Source organism: Pseudorasbora parva, chromosome 5 (assembly GCF_024679245.1).
Source record: "Pseudorasbora parva isolate DD20220531a chromosome 5, ASM2467924v1, whole genome shotgun sequence".
Lineage (NCBI taxonomy): Eukaryota > Metazoa > Chordata > Actinopteri > Cypriniformes > Gobionidae > Pseudorasbora > Pseudorasbora parva.
The window spans coordinates 26,777,616-26,801,696 of NC_090176.1; the positions used below are offsets into that span (position 1 = coordinate 26,777,616).

The 24,081-nt window shown below is 37.7% G+C and overlaps 2 protein-coding genes across 3 annotated transcripts in view; both read right to left on the reverse strand.

Moving 5' to 3' along the window:
- zmym2 (zinc finger, MYM-type 2) overlaps window positions 1-8,237 on the reverse strand; it is a 41,281-nt gene extending 33,044 nt beyond the window's left edge. The window contains exons 1-4 of the mRNA XM_067443651.1: window positions 8,092-8,237; window positions 4,970-5,825; window positions 2,150-2,438; window positions 1,802-1,967 (exon numbers count right to left, since the gene is read on the reverse strand). Of these exons, the coding sequence (XP_067299752.1) occupies window positions 1,802-1,967; window positions 2,150-2,438; window positions 4,970-5,810 (1,296 nt within the window). The 5' untranslated portion in view covers window positions 5,811-5,825; window positions 8,092-8,237. The remainder of the gene's footprint in view (window positions 1-1,801; window positions 1,968-2,149; window positions 2,439-4,969; window positions 5,826-8,091) is intronic.
- A 2,351-nt stretch (window positions 8,238-10,588) lies between these two features.
- Window positions 10,589-23,293, reverse strand: mphosph8 (M-phase phosphoprotein 8). 2 transcript variants are annotated; one of them, XM_067443652.1, is made up of 14 exons: window positions 23,055-23,293; window positions 18,814-18,963; window positions 17,643-18,692; window positions 17,144-17,234; window positions 16,580-17,050; window positions 15,630-15,752; window positions 15,406-15,494; window positions 14,982-15,122; window positions 14,780-14,866; window positions 13,720-13,874; window positions 13,440-13,597; window positions 13,226-13,350; window positions 13,039-13,122; window positions 10,589-11,810 (listed from the first exon to the last, which is right to left on the reverse strand). In XM_067443652.1, the coding sequence occupies exons 1-14, from the start codon at window positions 23,151-23,153 to the stop codon at window positions 11,769-11,771; spliced, it is 2,865 nt and encodes a 954-aa protein (XP_067299753.1). In that variant the 5' UTR covers window positions 23,154-23,293; the 3' UTR covers window positions 10,589-11,768. The 2 variants fall into 2 exon arrangements, with proteins under 2 accessions (XP_067299753.1, XP_067299754.1); XM_067443653.1 differs by having other exon boundaries at window positions 17,643-18,689; window positions 23,055-23,292.
- Between the last annotated feature and the right edge of the window lie 788 nt (window positions 23,294-24,081).

Consider the following 24,081-nt stretch of genomic DNA (forward strand, 5'->3'; position numbering starts at 1 on the left):
CAGGATTCCAGAGCTCTACTGCAAGTGAAAATTATTTGACCGCACAAGTCTTGATGCAGTAAAAATTCACAAATTTATGTATACAATACAATCATAATAAAACCTCCCAAAAGCACATTGCATCACTTGCAGTGTATATAGCCTTGGTGAATGTAATGGGAATAATCTGGCTCTAATGTGTCACCATTCATCATTACCTAATATTTATAATCTAAGCCTTTACCATAGTAGGATTCATTTATTCACCAGCATCATCAGTTCGCAAAGGCTGCCTTTCAGCCATTATCACTGCAGCTTTTATTAGTTAGGCCCACTAAGCCCCAGTTATGACATTTTTGTTAAGCAGGGTCAAAACATTTATATGAAATATATGAATGGATTAACTGTTCAAAACTAAATCTATAACATGCATTTATAAAATCGTTCTAATAACCACCATTTTATAACTTAACGGATACATTAAAATAGTTGGATTCTAGAATTTGATCCATACATTTCGCTTGAAAAAGTTTGGGGTCAGTATGATTTTATATTTTTTGAAAGAAGTCTCTATTCTCTGAAGTCAAATTCATCTTCTCAAAAATACAGTAAAAGTGTGATATTGTGAAAAACTACTACAATTTAAAATCACCTTACTTTTTAAAAAGCAATGTACTACTCCAGTCTTCAGTGTCAAATGATACTTCAGAAAGCCTTCTAATATGCTGATACGCTGCTCAAAAAATATTTCTAATTATCATCAATACTGAAAATGGACATGTTGCTTAACATTGTGGAAACATTTCACGACTCTTGAAACCATTTATTTAACAGAAAAATCTTTTGAAGCATTATAAAAATGTCTTTATTGTCAACGCATACTGTTGAAATAGTTCATAATTAGAGATGAACCAATTGATCGGCCAGGGATCGGAAATGGCCGATTTTCTGCATGATCAGTACCATATATATATATATATATATATATATATATATATATATATATATATATATATATATATATATATATATATATATATATATATATATATATTTTTTTTTTTTTTTAATGGTTAAATAAAAAAATATATTAAAAAAGCATTTAGCTGTGGTACTGAAATTGTTATGTAAAAATGTTATGGTATTAGTACCGACTACTGGAATTTTGGTTCTGTGACATCCCTAGCTGGCAATATTTATTACCCAATTACTGAACTATTACTTGGAGGAGTATTGTACACTTCAGGTTTGTTCATTCATAGGATTTTTTTGACTTTTTTAAGATAAGTAAAAAAAGAGAAAAAGGTCAATTTATAATATTTTGTTTCATAAACAAACTGATTTTCAGTTATTCTTTCCTGGCACAGAACACTTATATATTTTAATGTTTACTAATTTATTTTATAATAAAAATAAAATTTTGCTTTGAAGAAAATGTGGATTTTTGTTTGTATATACTGTCAATTATAGTTCTTAGAAAGAAAATGTGCAAAAATTTGTTTCGGCCGATCTCATTAAAAATAATAAAAAAAAAAAAACAGAAATCGGTGCATCTCTATTCATAATTAAAAAGATCTAATGCGCTTTATGCGTCAAGTAAATATAATAACTGATTTTCGCCTGTGCCTCTAGGTGTTTGTCTGTGCATCATAAAGCACAGAGCCCTGCCTCCAGAATTCACATTGAGTAACATGATAGAAGCGATGTGTTTGTAAACACTGAATATGAAAAAAGTTCACAGCAAATAATATGCAGACATGGTCATGGCTGCAGCTGGTTACAGCAGTGTGAGAGATGTATAGCAGAATGTAAATTGTCTGACCTCAGTGAGCTTTCCACAGACAGTACACTTCGTTTTGAGTTGATTCTTCTGAGGATTCTGTTTGTTTTCATAAGCTGCCAGGCAGCCTGTGCTACAGAACTCCTGAAATGACTCACTGGAGTCCACCTGGGCCACTATGGTGCCTCCTTTCATATTGGTAATATCTCTGATTTGGAAAAAAGCACAAAACAGAGAATGACACTAAATGAAAAAATAATCAAACCAATGTCCTTATTTAAAAGCCTGATGGTGTGTACAAGCAATAGTGGTTAGTGTCATTTTAACCTGCAGGTAACACTTTCAGAAATATGTTCCCTCTCTGAAACCCATTTAAAAAAAATGTCGTACTTCTTGCACATGGTGCAGCTCTTCTTGGGAGCGGGCTTATGGGAGAAGGCAGACAGGCAGGTTGTTGAGCAGAACAGGTGGGATGATCCTTTGCGCTGGTACGCAGTCTGGCCTTTCTTCAAAGGCTTCTTACAGTTGGCGCATGTGACTTTCATGGTGCGCTGTGGCTGCTGAGATCCTGAGGAGGACTGGCAGGTAGGTTTGGGGAGAGGAGCTGCAGGAGACGGTGAGTCCACTCCAGGCTGCTTCTGGTTACGGGGAAAAGAGGCCGACTGTGAGATCCATGAATCTGGAGGAGGACAAAAAACAAAACAAAAAAAACCTCATGCCATGACAGTCTCTATTAGGACCTCTGCAAACCTTTGTGTTTTTGAAACAATAAATACTACCCCATCTCCATTCACAATATATATTTTCTACATTTATGTTACAAATAATCTTTGCATGCTTTTCATAATTTTTAATAAGGTTCTGTCCTTATATTTAACCAAATAGACTGTAATATTTAATCAAATCATAACTTGACCTTCCTGTGAAAACAACAGACTTCTTTCTGGTAACATATCCCAGACTCAGAATCAATACAATCATTTAGTCCTCTTAAACTTCACCCCTGCAAGCTTGGGTTCATCTACATAAACCTTTGAAAGCAACACTCATCTCAAATTCCAAACAACAATCAATGCATCGAACAAGTTTCACTTAAAAGTAGGTCACAAAGAAAATATCTGTTTCTTCTTCTGTTTCATTGCAACTAATATAATCTTAGATAGATAGATAGATAGATAGATAAGATAGATAGATGAAAAATCCAAAAATCACAATATATGATTTAACTATTTATTTGTATGATAGAGCTGCAAATAAGTATTTGATTTTGAACACCTCTCTATCAGCTAGAATTCTGACCCTCAAATACCTGTTAGTCTGCCTTTAAAATATCCACTGCATAAAGACACCTGTCCACACCATACAATCAGTAATAATTCAACTACTAACATGGCCAAGACCAATGTCAAGGCTGAAAAGGGCTACAGGGAAAAAGCTAAACATGACTGTCAATCTCCCTCGGACTGGGGCTCCATGCAAGATCTCACCTTGTGGGGTCTCAATGATCCTAAGAAAGGTGAGAAATCAGCTCAGAACTACACAGGAGGAGCTGGTCAATGACCTGAAAAGAGCCAGGACCACCGTTTCCAAGGTTACTGTTGGTAATACACCAAGACATCATGCTTTGAAATCATGCATGACACGGAAGGTTCCCCTGCTTAAACCAGCACATGTCCAGGTCCGTCTTAAGTTTGCCAATGACCATTTGGATGATCCAGAGGAGTCATGGGAGAAAGTCATATGGTCAGATGAGACCAAAATAGAACTTTTTAGTCATAAGAGTACCATCCCAAAAACAACATCCCTACTGTGAAGCATGGGGGTGGTAAGATCATGCTTTGGGGGTATTTTTCTGCACACGGGACAGGGCGACTGCACTGTATTAAGGAGAGGATGATTTGGGGAACAACCTCCTTCCCACAGTTAGAGTATTGTAGATAGGTCGAGGCTGGGTCTTTCAACATGACAATGACCCGAAGCACACAGCTAGGACAACCAAGGAGTGGCTCTGTAAGAAGCATATCAAGGTTCTGGCGTGAGCTAGCCAGTATCCAGACCTAAACCCAATAGAGAATCTTTGGAGGGAGCTCAAACTCCGTGTTTCTCAGTGACAGGCCAGAAACCTGACTGATCTAGAGAAGATCTATGGGTGCTTCTCAATATCCCTCCTCGTTTCCTCGCTCCTCCGTCCTCCATCCTATGACCCGGAAACCGATTGAGCTCAGCCATCTTGTAGGACATCTCAATTCTCTAATTGCACCACAAGGCGGCGAGGATCGAGGAGTGAAGAGGCTTCCTGAGGAGTCGTGAGCGAGGATATACAGGTGTCTCCTTTGTGGACCCCCTTCACATCATGCCACAGTTTATTCATTATTATGTTTACATGTACAAGACACAAATGTTTGTCAAATAACAACACCTGACAGTTCCAGAATTATATCAATACACAAGAAAATGAAAGAAACAAATATAAACTAATACTATACAACGAATAAAAAACAGTTCATAACTGGAATTCGTTGTTAATAATAACTGGTAATATTAATTAAAATATGGACAAAATGGTATTTTGTGGAGGCTTGAAGCTCACAATATATAGTGATCTCTAATGTTCAAGAATCCCGACTAAGTGTGTGCAAACCTGGTGAAAAACTACAGGAAACGTTTGACCTCTGTAAATGCAAACAAAGGCTACTGTACCAAATATTAACATTGATTTTCTCAGGTGTTCAAATACTTATTTGCAGCTGTATAATACAAATAAATAGTTAAAACAGCAAAAATATTTTTTTTTTAGATTATGTCTCTCACAGTGGACATGCACCTACGATGACAATTTCAGAACCCTCTATGATTTGTAAGGGGGAGAACTTGCAAAATAGCAGGGTTTTCAAATATTTATTTTTCCTCTCGATAAAGAGAGAATGTCTATCAGTGCCGTCTTTCCTAGTGGTATAAACATCTTTGCACAACATGCACTACGGCTAACGGTGCACTGCTTTTGGAGATTGAAACCTCCAATACAGATATAATATATATATATATATATATATATATATATATATATATATATATATATATATATATATATATATATACATACATATATATATCTGTTTTGTTAGCACTAGAGAAGCATGTCAGTGCAAGCCTTATGTACATCATGTTCTGTATAAAAGATGACACAGCAACTACATGTGGATAAATTACCAGATCTCTGGTGGGTCCCCGTTTCTCCATTCTGCACAGGCTGGCTTGCAGTGTTAATGCGTCCTGGGTTGAACGTGGGAGAGGGTCTGCCGGCTGTAGCCTGGTTCTGTTGGGCCTCTGGGTTCAGGCTGAATGCACTGCTGATCTGCAGTCCATTCTCAGCCCCCTCCAAATCTTCCAACTGGCCTGCTGATGGACCACCCTCGCCTTTCAGCGACGTGACATTCGTGATCATGAGGTTTATATCCTCTTGTGCGCACAGCGCCAGTGGCGTTGCTGTTGACATTGCCATGGCAACTGCAGAAGAGTCCATTCCCAGCGTGGTAACGCTAGCAATTTTAATTTCAGAGTCAGGCTCTGTGCTGCTCAGGGCATCCTTAGCCTCAGGGGGCGACAGGGAGGAAGAGGCGCCACCCTTGAGTTCTGAATCCTCCTCATCATCTATAACGATTGGCTCACTTTGGCTTTTGGCCGTTGTGGATGCGGTTGTGCTAGTGGTAGCTGCAGAGGAGGGAGGACTGGGCGCCTTGGAGGAAGCTGTTGCCGTGGTAGCCGACTCTGCACAGTCATTGGCAGCAGCAAGGGTCTCGACAGGTGTGGGGCTAGGGGACTGTACTCTCCCCTGAGAATGAACAGGAGGCCCTTCTACCAATACAACATCGTCATCATTGTCTTCTGAGGCCTTGGGCAGGTCTGGTGCTGTCTGTGACTCTTCTGCAGATGGAGACTGCTCTGTTCTGGGTGTTTCCATATGACTGTCCTCCTCCTCCTCCTCCTCCTCATCCCCTGTGACTGTACCTGCCTCCTCAACATCTGCCCTGACTTCCAAATCTCCATCCATCGCTTAGGCAACCACCTGTAGACAAACACAATGAGCTGAACAATTACCTGAGGAAGCAACAAAGCCATGTAGAACTAAGCATAGAAAACTAAATTTGCTTCATCAATAATCCTTGTATTACAGAAAGACAAACTGATGAAGAAAATATGACAAATCCGCCCACAGATGGCCAAAAAATTAAAAATGTGCTCAGTTTAATGTTAATAAATGACAGATGTCATTAAAAAGAGTTTACCATTGGATAAAAATAAAATTACATAAAGGGGTCTCTGGAAAAACTAAATAACTGGTGAACCCCAACAAAATTATTGAGTCACCAAGTAAGCATCCATGACATCATTGTCAAGAAACAGTGATCACTAAGCAACCAAAATAATTCACTCAAGCAAAAGGCAAATAAATTAATACAAACTCTTACGTCATCAACATGTGAAACATTTAGACTTATTACAGGACTCAAACACCATTTGCCCAACTGTTTTCTATCAAAATTAAATCAATGCTTGCTTTTATGTATATTTAAAAAATAAATAAAGACATTTTGGTTTGTAGAATAGGTGATGATAAAAATGTAGATTGCATCAATTTACTCTCAAAACCATGTGCAATGGTACACAAAAATGTGTGCAATACAACTTTACAATGAATTTCTTTTATCATAGACTTTGGTTGAACTTTAATACATCTGAACTGCAATGCAGAGCTTGGAGTCTGTCTCGGTCCATTCCCAGGATTTGACACAGAAAGCCCCATTTCAGCTGAGATCTTGTGTTTATGCAATACCAGCACAGACTCCATATGAAGCCAACGCCAAACAGCAAATATAAAAACCCTGCTCAAATAGATGTGACACAAACAAGTTAACATTTGGAATCTGTGGGCTTTCCTTGGAGGGTGATGCCACGACCAGGATGCTGGAGAGAGGAAAGTATATGCAGTGGTACTGATTCACCTCTCAGACGTGATATAATCACATGCGCCATGCGCGTGCCAAGTCTGCATTCTGAGCAACAACGCAAATGTTTTCCAAAGGTCCCCACTAAAATGCATCACAGTTTCATGGCCCCATAAAAAAAGCACTTTTCGAGCACCAATTGTGTTAATTAGCAAAATAATGAAGTAATTTAGGGACGATTCATACCATTCACCCCTGGGCCGTGCCCTTGACTCCGGACCCTTCGTATCCACACACACATACACACCCGACCGCGATCCGCGCGCTGTCACGGCAACCGGATGACGACGTCAGCACGCTGTGCTTCATTGGCTTTCATTATTTTCTGGAAACTCAAGGGCCAACGGGTCCGCAAACTTGCCACGCGAGACCCCTAGGCGGGAGGAGCCTCCCCAATATACCCCAACTGCCCCTCTTCACGCAAAAGCCCCGGCCCATGTGTCGATTGTGCTCCCACCCCTGGCCTCTCTGGCGCATGCAGCCATTGGATTAGCGGCGAACTGGAGGGAGGAGAGCCTCCGAGACTGCGCCATTGTTATTGTAGCGAAAACAATTAGTCAGAAGTAGTTATCGGAGAATAATCCCCGCGACAAAATTGCAGGGAAATTGAAGTGTATATAATGTCTCCGAATATATGCATAACGGCACTCTAAAATATGTAATATTTGCATAACAACCCAGATATAGCACTGCGTCCAAATTTGAATCTGGCTATAAACACACTTCTAACATACATTTAGAAAACACGTCTGCTTTTGGCTATACTTATAATCCCCTTTAGGACTCCTACGAGAAATAAGTTTTCTTTCCGGTATTAACACTTGAGTGAAGGTTTAATTGAAGTTACCCCAGAGCGTTTACCCCTGGCAATCAAAAGGCAATTCACGTGGTGCCCCGTGGGGGCGCTGCACAGTTAAGAAACACCAACTATAAGCCTATAGACGACCAGCCACAAATATTTTACTAAATATTCAAAGATTGTCAATTTAACTAGTGTCTAAAAGCACATCTATTAATTAGCTACAAAAACAAGAGATATTTACAAATTGGTAAATCATCTTGCCCCCTTCAGTCAGCGGGTAGCACTGCTTCATGTCCGCCATTAGAGAGCGAGCGAAACAATGCGCGAGAGCATAGGCAATAGCACCCTGCCACGGCGGAGGGGGGAAATCTCAGGCGGGGTAAATTTGCACGTTAAATTACCCTCGCGTAAAAACACAGGTGACCCCGATAGTTTCCTCGGCTCAAGCTCCGCAGCGGGCATAGTTGTAAAAACTTTGGCCAATTACGCACAGTTCAGCATCAAAACGCCAGAGAAATTCTTACCGGAGTAGAGCTGGAGATGATAGAGCGCCACTTTTGTGCCTTGACATAAATCCTGGCGCGCATGCGTGAAAACGTACGGACGTTCCAGGCGCGTGGGAGGAGAATACAGCCAGCGAGATCTTCGCGCTACTCACGTTGGATCGTGCGCGCGCTGGTTATGGGAAGTCCGATTTGTTTACGGGAATCGGTTCTTTTGAACAGATCATCTCAAAGATCCGGTTAAAACCTATGAAAAACCAAAAACACGATTTCGTGATTCTTTTACGCCATGACGTATTAACGCCACCACGTGGTCCTTTGGCGTCCCAGCGTGGCACATTTTGATTATTAAATAAATTTAATTGAATACATTAAATGTTCATAAACGTTCCATGTGTATGCACCTTGTGATATTGCTATTCTCTCGAAATGCTATCATCTCACTCAACTTTTCTTGGCTCAGTATGAATCAGCCATTTTCAGAAGATACGGTTCTCGGTTCAACAAGTCTGTGAGTTGTTGACTCGAAAACATATCTGACCGAGTCATGAACGAACCTTGTGTGAAATGGTTCAACTGATTCATTAAAAAAAGATTTGACTCAAAAGAACTATTCGTTTACGAACCAGACATCGCGAGCTTGTGCCACGTGCGGCAGTTTGAGATAACAGGAACTTAATGACAACACTTTAAATATGTTTCGTCGTGTTTAAGTTTTTATCCAGTGAAGTCAGATTTGTAAATCAAATCTTAGGTTGTTGTGGGCGATTTAATCCTAATGGGACATAAATTAACGCTTTAACGAATACGTATATGTATAGGTTATTGTGTAATTAGAAAAGAAAAAAAACTGCAGTAATAGTTAAAAAGAAAAAGCTAATTTTTTTGCGCTGAATGCCACGTAATTTCATAGAGATTTTTTTAAATCATAAATTAGACTTTAGTTACTTGCACACTTCTGTAATTATAAACACGAGCGTTTACGCAACAATCTGCGAGTTTGTCGTTGTAAACAATTAACTTTACTGACTGTGACACTCAGTACTATTGGTCAAAATGTAAAACATATAAAATTACATGTGTGCTCTACAATCGCCTACAAACATTTATTTTGACAAAGTACAGAGAGGCCTAATATTTGAAATTTTAAGGGGTGAATAGGCAGCAATTAAACATCATACATATTTGTATAACAGATACAAACAAGCGCACACAAAAAAATTAAATATTTTTGAGCAATTACGCTTAAAACTCATTCTTTTGATTTGGTCGCATCAGTCTGTTCTGGCTTGGCTTTTAAAAAAACCACTTTAAAGGCCAATGAAAATATCCATGTGGCCACAGCAAAAATAATTTCATGATGTTCATATTATTGTGCATGTGACAGAAAGATAGTCCACCAATGCCAACTGAAAAACCCCACTTGTCTTGGTGTTGAGATGTTTTTTTATGTTTCCCATATAAGTGTCATACAATTACCTTTTTAGCGGTTGACTGTTAATCCAACGTTTGATGTCATTAGACATTTAATGAACTTGGGACTATACCATAAAGTATTGGACAAACAATATATTACCAAGGATGCTTTAATCATCCAATATTTGGCATTTTTTAAATAATGTTTTTCTGTTTGGCCAATGTGTCGAAATTGGGTAGGCATATTCTAATTTTGACAGCGCAATTTTAATATTTAATATGAACCATTTGATTTTAATGAATGCATACAGATAATCAATAGATCTAGTTAAAAAATAAAATTCTACACCTATATAAACCAACTTCACATCGTTCACTAATATAGCTAGATGTTTTCTCTTAGTTGTCCTCTTTTATGGACAATTCTTTTCTTCATGCTGTGTAAATGTTTAAATCCCTAATATTTTTCAATCTTCAGCAGAAGAGAGAAGTGAATCGCAGTTTCCATAGGCGTGATTGACTTGAGGTGGTGCAACTTGATTGGTGTACAACATCAAAGTACTGTAGGAGTGGTTCAAAAGCATATCAGCTCTAAAATTGCTCTTACAGTACTTCATGTCATAGACTGATCGTTCTGTTTTAAGGCATGTGACGATGTTAGCTAAGTATGTCACATTTTTATGCACAAACACTCTAGTTGGTTGACGAATAGCATTAAAGGTACCTGTGAAGCCTGATTGGATTTGTTTGGTTTTGTCAACTTGAAACTGATCCTGTAACCCTGAATTTGTTCAACTACCATCATGGTACAGACCTCTGGACTTATTTCCATGTTTTTTTCTCACTGCCCTTATAGAATATATAGTAAAGACATTTCCATCACAACAAATCTCTAATGTATTGGTTAAGGATCATCTTTCACATCTGAACACATTCTAACATGCATTTGTTCTGAAATACAGTCTTCCTTGTTAGAATGAATGTGTATATTAAATTAAACTACATGGATGAAAAACTCTAATGCTGCGCCAGGTAAGAGAACCCCTGTTCATTCATTTTTAATTTTAAGGTCGCTATTTTAAAGAGGAATGAAGACAAAATATTGATTGTTATGGAAATATATGTACAGTTTATTTACTGTAGTCAAAAGAGGAAGTGAATCAATGAGCAGTCTTTCACTTACTAATAGTACAATGACGGGACAAAGAGAGGTAGGCCATGAACAACAGAATAAAATAACTCCTCACTGCACTTCTAAAACTCTTTCAGGATGAGCCCATCTGTAAATTCCCAATATGACTTCAGTCATAAACGATTTTATGAAAACTACTTACGTTACTTGTATGATCAGTACGAGAAGAGAACCTGAACTCATGTGCTGCCATTTTAACAGTTATAAAACTAAAGTAAAATGCAAAATCTAATAAGAAATTAAACTGAGCTGATGTACAACCTGCCTGACGACACATAGGTTCAAACACAAAGAGGGTCATGTTCCCTACTAATCAGCATTAAAAAGAACCTGTTCTACTAATCACTCCTACTTAGATGACTTTAAACTGTGTGGATCCTCCTCTCAATGAAAACACAAATTAGCCCTTAAAATACCTCACAAACCAAACATATACATTCATACAACTATAAATGGCATAATTTTGTCCAATTCAGGATTCACACCATTAGTTCATGCTTTTTAAAAACCATCACATTCTCAGGAAACAAAAAGCACCCACTCTGGTGTTCAAAGTCACACTTGGGTCCAGTCTTGTCACAGTTCCACGAGCACAAAGCAACAGGGAGACAAGAACTGCTCATTCATTCTGTCATTCACTCTGCAGAAACAATGCAGACAGAAACGCATCAGACTAGTGTGTGGTCGGGTTAAACACAGAACATAAAACCGTGGGTGAATTTGAAGTGATAAATTATTCTATTTAAAAGGAAAAATAAAATAAAAAGGAACACTTTACAAACAAGATTTACAAATGACAAGATACACGCTCGCTCAATGTGTCAAACTTCATGCTGCCCTCATGTGTGATGCAGTTGCCATTCAAAAAACAGATCTCCGGAAACTCTTAACACTTAACCAAGCAGGAATTTAAAGTCACACTTAAGATTTATGACTCTTGTTTTTGACCTGTTAGTACTTCAGTCTTTCCCCAAAATAAAACAAAACCATTTTTAAACAGTGTCCTGCTCAGCACGTGTCATGGGTGGGAAAAGTCTCAGTTCTTGGAGAGTTCCTGCAATGACTTTTGACCTGGAAGAGGACTGTGTCATCACTGTAGCTGGACTCTGTATGCACAAATGAGGAGTTTAACCTGTGGAAAGGGAGAAAAACATTCCTTGATTAATACATTTAAATGATCATAAAGCTTGCTTAGCTCAGAATTCCCACTTTTCCATGATGAGGATTTTTAAAAGTCAAATGAACAAATCATTCAGACTGATTTGTAAATGGATTCAAATGAATTACAATCAATAAAAATTCTATGAAATGTAATTTATTCAATGAAAACCCAGAAGCTATTTTTATATAATACTTTGGCCACACTTTAATTTAGGGTCAAATTCTCACTATTAACTACGACTTTTGCTGCAAACTCCTAATTACTGTTTGTTGTTAATAGTTAATAAGGTAGTTGTTAAGTTTAGGTATTGGGTAGGATTAAGGGATGTAGAATATGGTTACGCAGAAAAATAAAATAGAATCTAATATGTGCTTTTAGAAGCACTAATAAACAGCCAATATCCTAGTAATATGTATGCTAATAAGCAACTTGTTAATACTGAGAATTGAACCCTAAAATTGTTTATATTTTATACGGAAGAAAATGTCTTTTGCTAATTTTATTACACTGCTCTCAGAAATTATGCTTTTCACACACTCGCATACAAATGCTCTTTCTCACATTATTTAACAAACCTAGACTTTAGTAATTAATATGAGAATATTGTCAGCAGCAGGTCAGGTCAGTATGAGTGTAATAAATCAGAATGTAAAATACTGTGGAGCAAATGCATGTCTCAGCTTGAGTATTTTTAACATAATCTGCAAGGTATAAATGCCTGTGTATTTTTCTGGTCATGGAGTTGCTCTGCTGTGTCTGGAGTGACTTCAGGTTGGCCACTAATGAGCCTTTTTACTGCAAAGAGTAACTTGGGAGTGGTGTCTTAATGCTGAGTAAATAAGGAAGCACTAAAGTATCTAGCACACACTTAAGTGGTAATGCAGTGATAGAGCTTCTTGGATGGGACGCCGTCCACTAGGTGCTTAGGGTCCACCATAAGACAAGGTGGTAAGAATTATTAATTGCACAGATTAATTGTTTATTGTTACAATAATTTTAATACCTTTTTTCAAAAAACAGACATGGCCGACTTTAACGTTGCCTGATCTTTCCAAAGAACAATGGTAACCAAGTTAGCTACAAGTTTGATTATTTTACAGATGTCATATCCCAAGTGTTGCTTTGGTGCATGTTCAGAAACTTATACAGTAGTATCTAAACTCTCATATAAATATTAATGTGGAACAGTCCCAATTACCTTAGCTGTGGGGGATTCTGCCAGACGAATGAATAGTTTGTTGGCTCCTTGAACAGGACTGAAAGAGTATATGAAATGGCTGTCCTGCAGGGGGAGCAGCATGTACATTGTGAGAGACCGCAGACATTCAATAGAATAAAGAAATTGTACATTTGAATAAGGATCATTCATGACATCAGCGTCTTACCAAGAAGATGGGCAGCTGAAACTTGTCATTCAGGACAACAGCATGGACACTACAGGGTCCGCAAAGTCTAGCGGTAATCTCATTAAGGAAGTTTGCATGGAAGATGAAAAGCAGGATGCCAGATCCTGAGACAGAAAACCCAATAATGATTAACTAATTTGGTCAATAAAATGGCAGTTACTGAGAACAGACAAATTTGAAGCAAGTATCTCACCTTCTCCGGGTGTATGTTGAGGTGGTTTGTAGTTGAACTCCAGTGAAAAGTCTGGTCCCTCGCACAGTCTGTGGCAAGCCAGAGGAAATACAGGTTCCAGCAGGGCCAGCCGCGTTTCAAAATAAGCTCTGATTGTCTCCTCCGCCACTGTTGATAACCTGTGAGATAAGATATAAATATACACATACATTTAATATATATTATATATATATATATATATATATATATACACACACATAAATGTTTGTTATAGATAAAAATGCAGCGATAAAACACTCACGTTTGCATATGGTCTTTGATTAGATCATATACCATCACATTGTTGCTAACTTTGGCACAGTACAAGGCAGTGTTCTTGTGTTTAGACAGGATGCTGCAGTCAGCCCCATATTCCAGCAGGAGGCGAACCACATCTGCATTGCCCCTCTTACAAGCCTTAAAAAGAGAAATACAACAATCTGGAATTAGTACATAAAGGTTATTCCTTAAAATTGCAAAATTTCTAACAGCTAAAGTACAAATAAATATATATATATATATATATATATATATATATATATATATATATATATATATATATATATATATATATATATATATATATATATATATATTTTTTTTTTTTTGTTTGTTTTTTTTTTTTTTTTTTTTCTTCTTTTTTTTCAAACAACAGCACAAGAGTATAATTTTATTTTTTGAAAGAAACTAATAATTCTTATATTAAAGATAGGATACATGATTAAATTGATCAAAAGTCATTAACAGCATTTACATTGTTACATAGAAAGTTCAACAGAATTATTTGAAATATTTGAAATAAATGAAAATTAAATCAATTAAAATTCAAATCAGAATATTTCAAATTAAATCACTGTGATACCTTCGGAGGGCACTGAAGGGTTTATAAATCAACAAATTTATTTAAAAATATTCTCTACAAGAATTCTATAAAGAATATCCAAATGACAATTATTTTTGAGGCCTGCACAACTCTAAAGAGTAAAGATGAAAAGAATAGGATAATCATTTCTGAATGGAATGCACCCCCAACCCCCTCGCTCTCTCTCTCCTTAGAATTTTCTGACATCCCTCAGTCACAAGTACAGAGCTTACATCCATTCTATTCTAAATAACTTTGGACGGCGATTTGCAGGGAGGGTGGAATTGTATGCTAGCAGGCTAAAGTTAGCATTTCTCAGATCACCTATTGCACCTTCAATCGAATGGAATGGTAAAGGGGGAATGGTGGTTTTATAGGGGGAATGGCTAATGTCAATTTTTTTTAACAAGGAGATGCCAACCCCCCTCAAATCGAGCCCTGAATCTTAAAAACTTCTCACCTTCATGAGAGCCGTTTCTCCACCCAGAGTTTGGGCATTTACAGATGCTCCTGCCTCCAAAAGAATGGCCACTGTCGTCAAGAAGTTCTGCACCAAACAGGATGAGTTATAAGAGAGACAGTATATAAATACTCTTGTATTTAGTGGTTGAAGTGAAACAGCCATTCTGAAGGTTCTTGAATAGAGTAGTGTTGTTCTGCACCTTTTCAGCAGCATGCATCAGGGCAGTGGTGCCATTCTTCTGTCTGGCATTGACCTTCACTCCTTTCTTAATAAGCAGCCGGAGGACATCATCCTGACCACCTGCAGCAGCCAGCAGCGTTAAGGACATTCCACTAGAGTCCTGCAGGTGGCAGCAAAAAAAAAAAAAAAAAAAAAGTGAAAATGTTTACACATCTCAAATCTCAAAGCGGGAATGTTAACAACACTGCCGGTATTATAGAGAAGTATATTAATTTGAGTGAAAACACCCATTTCTGCTTAGTGAGTGGTCAGCCTAGGGACTGAATGATGAACTATACCATGAACCAGTTTCTCTGACAAGTCATAATAACAGATTTTAAGACAGATACCGTCAGAGATAGAAAAATAAGAGTGGAAGAGAGAAAGAGAAACAAGCAGCATACCTCCTGATCCAGATTGTAATCCTCTTTGGAACTAAGTGCACGTTTTACTGCCAGGTAATTCCCATTTTTCACAGCTTCTCGCAGCTCAGCTGAGAGTTAGATGGCAAATAAAGAGCAAAGGAGAAAAGTAGAGGGAAAACATGTGAAGAAAAAATTGAGACTGAAAACTCAAGGTTACAATAAATGAAAGATGGTCCAATTGTTTTTCTGTTTGTATCACTCACTGGGGGTTAAGGCTAGCGGAGAGAGATTCTCATCCTCTCCATTCAAGTGTTTCTGAAAGTCCTCCAGTGTCATCCAGTCCAGCTTAAGCTCAAGCCCAAGATTAAGAGACGGCAGTCCCCTATCTGTCAGAGACACATGGTTACTAGTGTGCAGGGGTGATCTGGGACTCAACAACTGCTTGGGTTTCCCACTATATTAGTGATCACATGCATAGCCTATAATACATGCAGTATACAATAGGCAAATGCCTATTATATTGAGCTGTTTTTGAGTGGAACAGCACATTGTGTGGACCCAATGTGCTGTTCCACTCAAAAACAGCTCAATGAAGTCCAAATAAGGGCTGCATGATTTGAAATTTATTTTAATAAATAAATGGTATTGAATTTTCTTCTGATAAAAAGTGTTATTGTGATTTTTAAAAAGCACCGGGTTTAATGCGCTGCTTTGCAGATTTGTACAGTTTGATTATACATCAATACCTCTATAAAATACCAACAATAATAATAATTATTATTTTCATTATGATTATGATTATTATTACTAAAAAATATTATACAAAACAAGAAATAGTACTATTGTAATATTTTATTTGTAAAATAAATGAGTATTTAAGAAAATACAAAATGTATTTACAGTACAAGTTTAAGATTACAATAAAATCTTTTTTTTCATGGTTTCATTTTCAAGTGTTAAACCATAAAGGTTTTATTTTGAAACATGTTGCTTTTTCAAATGCACGTTATAAGTGACCCAACCTCAACAGATGCAGATGAGTTTGTGTGGATCATTTATGCGATCCAAGCTAATCTGAAACACGATTTGATAAATCGCACACTGCGATTACATATCACGATTTTTTGTTTAATTTCAATTAATCATGCAGCCCTAGTGCAATTGAACAGAATTTCAAGACATTTTTAAAAGTTGAACATCTTCAAGTACAAACCAGGAGTTTTGTCTGAGCGCTCCATGGTCTCCTGAGAGTCCTGATTGTCATCGCAGGTGGTGAATACCCGTGATTCACTTCTCCTCCTTTTGTCTTTCCATCTGGAGTCTTCTGTAGAGTCAGGAGACGCTATCGACTCCGTCATGGACTTCCTTTCCAGCCTCTCTTGCCGGGCTTCTTCTGCCAGTCTCTGTGCCTCTTCCATGCGTGCTTTTCTCTCCCGTTGGGCTTCCTCGATTCTTTCTTTCTTCTTTCTTTCCTCTTCTTCAATCCTTTCTTTCCTCCTCCTCTCTTCTTCTTCCATCTTTTCTTTCCTCTTCCTTTGCTCTTCCTCTCTTTGCTCCCTTTGTAATTCCTCCTTGGTCTTTGGGGCTGGCTCATCTGATTTATCACCTTTCTCCGTCTCGGATGCTCCCTTCTCCTGTTTCTCGTCTATCTCCATGGAGACAGGACTCTGACCTGATCGTGGCACTGTGAGGAGAAGAATGTATTTGTTAATATCAGGTGATCAAACAAAAAGCACAAAACCAATGAAAATGAAAGTCAGATAGAAATGTATTTTACCATCTTTTGCCTTCTCTGTCTTATCTGAATCAGGTTTCCGTGCAGGAGACTGCTTTGACAATTTTGTTTTCTTGTCACTTTTCCCTGTACCCTGTAGAACAAGTATAAAAACATAATAAATAAATAAATAAAAAACCCATTCAAATCACACTAGATTTTTAACATTTTCTAAAAACATTTCTAAGCATTCTTGGTGGTTGCCAATATTTAATATTTAACCTACCCCTAAAAAGTCTGTAGTCAGAAAGATGTTTTAAAAAAAAGAAATTAACATTTCTATTCAGCCAGAATGCATTAAATTGATCAAAAGCGAAAGGAAAAACCATTACATAATTACAAAAAATTTCTATTTCAGAAATAAATGCTGTTCTTTTGAATTATGGTTACCGTTATATGGTTGTATTACAGTTTCCGAGAGAGAATTTTTGCCTTGTGAAAAAAAAGCCAAACCAAGGAAAAGAAAGAAACTGGGTTCCATCAGAGCTTTATAGACCTATACCTTTGGAGTTGCATTTTTGTTCTGGTCCGCTTGTCTCCTTGGTACACGATCTTTCGCCTCACAGTTCAGCAAGAACTTCTCAAACAGATTAGAGGCACCACTCTTCTCACTACCTTCTTCTTTCGGCTCGTCCTCTTTGGGTTTAACTGGGGCTGTTGATGCTGTGGAGGATGAGGAGGAGGAGGATGCAGATGATAGCCGCTGAGAAGTAAGGGCTGCTTCTTGGCCTTTGCTTTTGACCTTTGACTTGGGTGCGGGTGTGGCTGCCCCCGTGTCACTGGAATCAGGCTCTTCCTCACTGCGAGAAGACTTGCTAGTGCTCTTGCTACTAGTAAGGTTCTTGAGCTTGTTTGAACCACTTTCTTTGAGCAAAGCCGATGAAACCTCTACCTTTTTAGGCTTCTTCTCTTGAATCAGGTCTTTGAAACCTTGCAGTTTCAGGTCAGACTTGGCCTTCTTCTGTTTGGCCTGCTTTAGGTCGCCTCCACTCTCACTTCGCACAGACTTGTCTGTGGATTTTGCTGTCGTAGTTTTGGAGGAATCATTCGTTTCTGTGTTTGTCGTATCATCCGTTTGTGTCTCAGAGGGCACGTCGCTCTTATCATCCTCTTCGTCAGAGGAATCAATCTCTCTTTTTGACTTGATTTTCTTTTTCTTGCGGTCTTCTCCACTTTCTTTCTTCTGTTTTCCTCCATCTTTAGGCTTGTCAAGCTTCTTTTGTTTCTTAGGAGTAACTGGGGCATCGTCATCATCTGATTCAATGAGCCTCTTCTTTGTTTCTTTTTTAGAAGGTGTAGGGGAAGGATCCCTGCTCTCCTCCTCCTCTTCCTCCTCTTCCTCATCAGATTCAGGTGCAGGCAGAGGCTTGTCCTCCCGCCATTTATCCTTCTTTTTCTTCTTCTTCTTTTCCTTCACAGGCATCTCATCGTCTGATTCCTCCACTTTCTTCTTTTTCTTTTTCTTCTTCTTTATAGGGGATTCTTTGGGTTTCTCTTTATCACTTTCACTCTCTGAGTCGGCATCAAACAGATCACTCTTCATGGGCAGCTTCTAGGCACAATGGAATACAAATCAGTATTCATAAAGACTTTAGCAAGTAAACCAGATATTGATTGCAATATCGGTACAAGTTCTTATAAAAACTACAATCATGTGAACACAAGAGTCTCACCATGCCAGTTTCTTTCTTTGGCTTCATCTCGGCCAGGGCCTTCTTGTAGGCCAGCAGCACCTCCCTGCAGTCATCCAAGTGCGCCTCAGGCTCCCAGGTGTCTTCCTCCGATGAATAGTTCTTCCATCGCACCCGATACAGCACCACTCCCTACAAAGACGTTAGATCATTGGGTTATCTACAATCTCCAAACAGCAATAAGGAAAACATACAGGTTTAAACAATCATTAAATATTCATGAACGCCCCTATTTCAGCATTGGTTAGATCTCACCACAGTTTTGAATTTATGGAGTGAAGTGGAGGGAAAGACAGACAACAGATCCATTCAGTTTTATTCCATTCTCATTGTTGAAGCATCAAAGGTTGCCACAAATGCACATCACAATTAACCATTGCAGGAATTAAAACAAACACATATTTCACATGGTTTTGTAAGCTAACAGTAAACAAACACATAAATTCTGGGTAGTCTAAAGACAAAAAACGGCACAAATTTAACCAGTTTTAATCTCAAACACTGTTAAAATCACAGAAAAAGAGTTAAGTGTTTTATGACCCTTTTTAGGTAGCGATGTTGGACAGCTGCCAGTTGTAAGAATGAAAATGTTCCTTCTGTTGAAGTACTAAAATTACTAAGACTAAAATAAAAATAAGTTCAAGAATTGAAATGACAAAAATAACAAATAGAATGAAAATATAAAAATAAAAGCTAATTCAAACCTAATAAGTATAGATAAGTGAACTTCTAAAAACAGTGAACTTTTATTTTAAGGGTATGAAGACATTGCTTAGGCAGTAGCATCAGATGTCTACCTCACACTATCACTAGTGTCATGTGCTAAATGAAAGAATGATGAGAAGGGTGATGTTTATAGGAGGCATCAAGACAGTAATTAGCAGACACATCCCAAGCGTCACAGGTTAGTTTCAAAGGGAAGTTCATTATCCGCTGTGTTGCTAAGTAACAAACACAGCTGATTCCCGGCTCCTCTTATTTCTGGTGACTCTAGCTGGAGGGTTAATAATAGTTGAAGATCAAAGCCAAATAATATCTCTCCTTTTCTCCATCAACTGGTTTTACAAAACTGGAAAGCAACTCAATTTACTTTCGTGGATGTTGTACGTAAACCCACATCTATCTGTGTCTTAAAGCACAAGGCACTACATATATTCAAGAGCCATTGCTTAGATTAGACTGCTAGTTTCCTGTATGCCTGCTGCGGTTAATCACTGTATTTATGTAAACAAGCAAGTTAAAGACATAATTGTCTGTGTGTCTGCCAAAGCACAGTAGTCTATGAAGCACAGGTTGTCAGTCGATCTGAGAGTTGTTCTTACTGGCTTAAGGCCATTGCTGACTGACTCATATTGCAATCGGAATGAATAGACAACTCTTGGGGAAAATTGTTATGAACGCTGAGACTGACACAGAGAGAGACAGAAATATTTCTCATAAACAAAAATTTAAAAAAAGACTCATTATTATTACTACATAGGTTTCTTGCAGAGTAAAACATTAATACAGTATTAAATGCCACAGAAGTAAAATGCATCAGATATATAAAAGCATTTAATATCTATGTGCCTATCTAGTTATGGGTTTAATGCCTCTGCAGTCAAGATAGTGACAGAAATTAGTATTTGTTGACTTTTTAAAAATGTTTTCTACTGCTCAAATTTTGAAAGGTAAAATTTGTATCTGAAAAATGTTTTACAGAAGTCTCTTATGTTCCTTAAGGCTCCATTTATTTTATCCAAAAAAAATGTAAAACAGTAATATTGCGAAATATTAACACATTTTAAAATAACCATTTTCTATTTTAATATATTTTAAAATGTGATTTATTTCTGTGATTCTTCAGTGTCAAATGATCCTTCAGAAATCACTCTAATATGCTGATTTGAGGCTAACGAAACATTTCTTATTACAAAAATGTTGTGTTGCTTAATATTTTGCTGGAAACAATGATACATTTTTTAAAGTCTTCTTTGATGAATAGAAATATTTTGTATCATTACAAATGTCAAAAAAACTTTCTGATCCAAACGGTTGAACAGTATTTTTGTATATTTAATGTCAGTTGCTTTAATATAACATTGATAAACCAGTTATTTTAACTGTAGTCAAGGATAGCCTTTAATGATTTATGACATCTTATGCATTATTTACAGATTTAATTTGTGTGTTTTTTACATTTACAGATGTTAATTTGATTTTATGAGTAAGGCATAACTGTTGAGAATTGCATGTAATTTATTTTAACTTAGGTTTGAGACATAAATGGATGCTACGTTTAGTTCTAAAAATGCCCTCATAAGAAATAAAAAAATAATAAACTAATTTCAGACTACAAATGTTTATGGTAAATAAATCAGCTGAGAAAGCAGTGAAATTGAACAATAATCTGACCGAGACAGATGCGAGTTCTGAGTTCCTTGATTGATTAATTTGTATTTATTTATTAGCACAAATAAGCTTAAAATATCATATTGGGTCCCATGTATCTAAATGGCTTTAAAAAAGCAGAATTACACACATTTATACACTAAGACACAGTGAGGAAGAGCCTCTCACATACACTTTACTTCACACATTACAGATACATAAATGACTGCAGTAGAACTGACTCCAGTTCAAAGGGCGCGGATCGAGCGGTACAAAATTGGATTTTACATGCTGTGCGTTATCTGTTCTCTAATCACTGACCTTTCTCAACACACTTTACCAAGGATTTATTGATCTTAACCAACAGGCTTTCATCTGCAACAAAGTAGTTTTTAATGTTCTTTTATCACTATACATTTTCAAATGCACTTTTTTTCTGCTCACTCCACTCTATTATCTGTCATCTCTTCATCTTTAAGCTACTAAAAAACAAACCTTCCATTGTCACATAACCCTTGTCCTTTGAATACTAATGATACACAGTTTCACAAACACACACACACACACCCTTGTGATATTTCTAGATTAGGCACTGCTGAATCTAGCCTCACCAAAATAAACTGAGGCAGTCTGGCACGAAGCGATCAGCTATTCTTGCATTTTAAACATTCAGTAAAAAAGTCTCCAAATAATGAATCATTCAGTCAGCATTCCACATATGCTGAGGCAACCCGGCATCTTCCGTAATAATGTGACGAAAATGGTCTGTGCAATATGATATTCTCGCCTTTTTTATGAGGACCCAGGAGGCCTTCCAGTCAAGCACCTAAACACAGTCTAAACAGATCCCAACCCCACATCTCCAAACACCTCCAGGACAAATACATGTCAAAAATGACTGCCATAGTACAGTAACAATATTCAGGTTACTACATCTAAACATGACCTAAACTACTAAATCGCTATATTTTAATGAAATAAACGACTTCCAAGGGAAAATGCTGACTCGTTGTTATGCATTCCCCTAAGATCATGCATGAAGGTCTAACAAGGCAAGCAAAAAATCTTCCACGCATTAAGTGTAAGATGTGTTTGTTATTTGTGCGTGTACACTGTGAAACTGGTCATGCTTCATTTATTTTGTCTGTGCCAATATTTAGTCCCTCTATTGTCTATGCATTTGGGCAAAGCGACTAATAATGTGCCGTTTTTTAATAAGATATAATAGCATAAACAACCCGAGAATAACAAACCGGTGAATGACTATCCCTGATGTCAACAATAGTAAATAATCATCCGTATAAAACACCACTGTTCGTGTTTATTTTGGCCGTAAGTAGATTTAGCCCGGTGTTTAAAGTAGTAATTTGGCTAGATTTTAAGCAGTTGTGATGTAAACAACAGTAGCTCAACGCCTTTGGAACTCGATTTGTCTCCGCCTCTGCTCATGGCTCAAAGCGGGCGGCCATCAAAAAGTTACAACGAGTGCAACAGCCTTTCTGCGCTGCGGAAAGTTTGTGTTTTAAGGCGAACACGCCGTAAAATTACCCGTTCATCCATGTCTTTGGCTTTATCCTACTAAGTATACACGTATGTGTAGTATTTACTAGGAGAGTAATAGCTTCATGCTAAGTCGCTAGCAATATGGCACCCGAAGCGCTGCAACACACTCCCTTCGGTGCAAGAAGTTTGTGTTTTAAGGTGAACAGGCCGTAAAATGTCCGTTTCAGCTATTTCTTTGGCGTCATCCTACTTATTATACCAGTATCCGTAGTATTTACTAAGGACAGTAATAGCTACATGCTAAGTCGCTAGCAATATGGCATCCGAAGCGCTGGCACACACTCTCTCACCTCCTCCATTCGCATGTCAATAATCCTCTCCACTTCGTATACATCTTCTTCTTCCTGTTCGCTGTCTCCAGGCTCCGTTCTCTCGGCTCCGGAGGCCATTTATGCTTTAACCAAACAAAATATTGACGCTACCTGTCGTATATGTGCTATACGCCGCACGTCAGTCGAACTAATGCATATAACGTTACACAGACACAGCAGCAGCGCACTGTGGCTGATAGTACTGGGTGTTGCCAGATCGCGCAAAAAACGCGAAGTTGTGTCCTGTAAAAAACACACCAATCGAACACGTGTATATAACACGGACATGGCAACACGGGTAGTTCTACAACAGAAGGAGGATCCGTGTGTGTAAACGATCATGTAAACGGTGACACACGATTGAGGTTACCCACCATTGCTAAATATATAACAGGCGACAAAGACGACAAATAGAAAAACGTGTAACTTCCACTAAATAAATAGCACATTTTTGGTATGACTTTTTTTTAATGAGATTAAAATAAGAATGAAACTATTTGTAATGTAGGTGATATAAGGTAAAATGGGCCATCAGGTAAAATGGGCAATTTAAGGTTTGGGGGTCCTAGCCCCTCTGGAATTTGAAGCCAATGACTGGAAATTTCAAACTTTTGTCATAACTGTACTTGACAAGTAACAGGTGATTTGATTGGTTTATGGTTGCTATGGTCGACGGGGCAATGATTCAAATCAAGACTGCACCAGAAAGGGTCATAAGTAGCCTGGCATACCAAATCTAACTAATCTTAGATTATAACTCTATAATAATAAAAAACATGCACATAAAAAAACTATGTACAATATCTGTCTTGATTGCATCCATCAGATGTAATGTTAGTTTAGTATATTAACATATTTTTTTTGGAAAAGTGATGTTTTTCTTGGTGGCCCAATTTACCTTAACCTACTGAGATAAAATGGGCCACATGGTTTCAGCTAAAATGGGCTATCCTCTGTGTCACTCACAAACACACATACACATACACGTGTTTTTGGCCTGGTAAAC

Coding starts and splice junctions, on each gene's coding strand:
- mphosph8 (XM_067443652.1), bottom strand. CDS start 23,153: ATGGCCTCCGGAGCCGAGAGAACGGAGCCTGGAGACAGCGAACAGGAA. Junction 15,495..15,629: donor TCCGCTAGCCTTAACCCCCA/GTGAGTGATACA, acceptor TCTAACTCTCAG/CTGAGCTGCGAGAAGCTGTG. Junction 15,123..15,405: donor ATTACAATCTGGATCAGGAG/GTATGCTGCTTG, acceptor TGCCACCTGCAG/GACTCTAGTGGAATGTCCTT.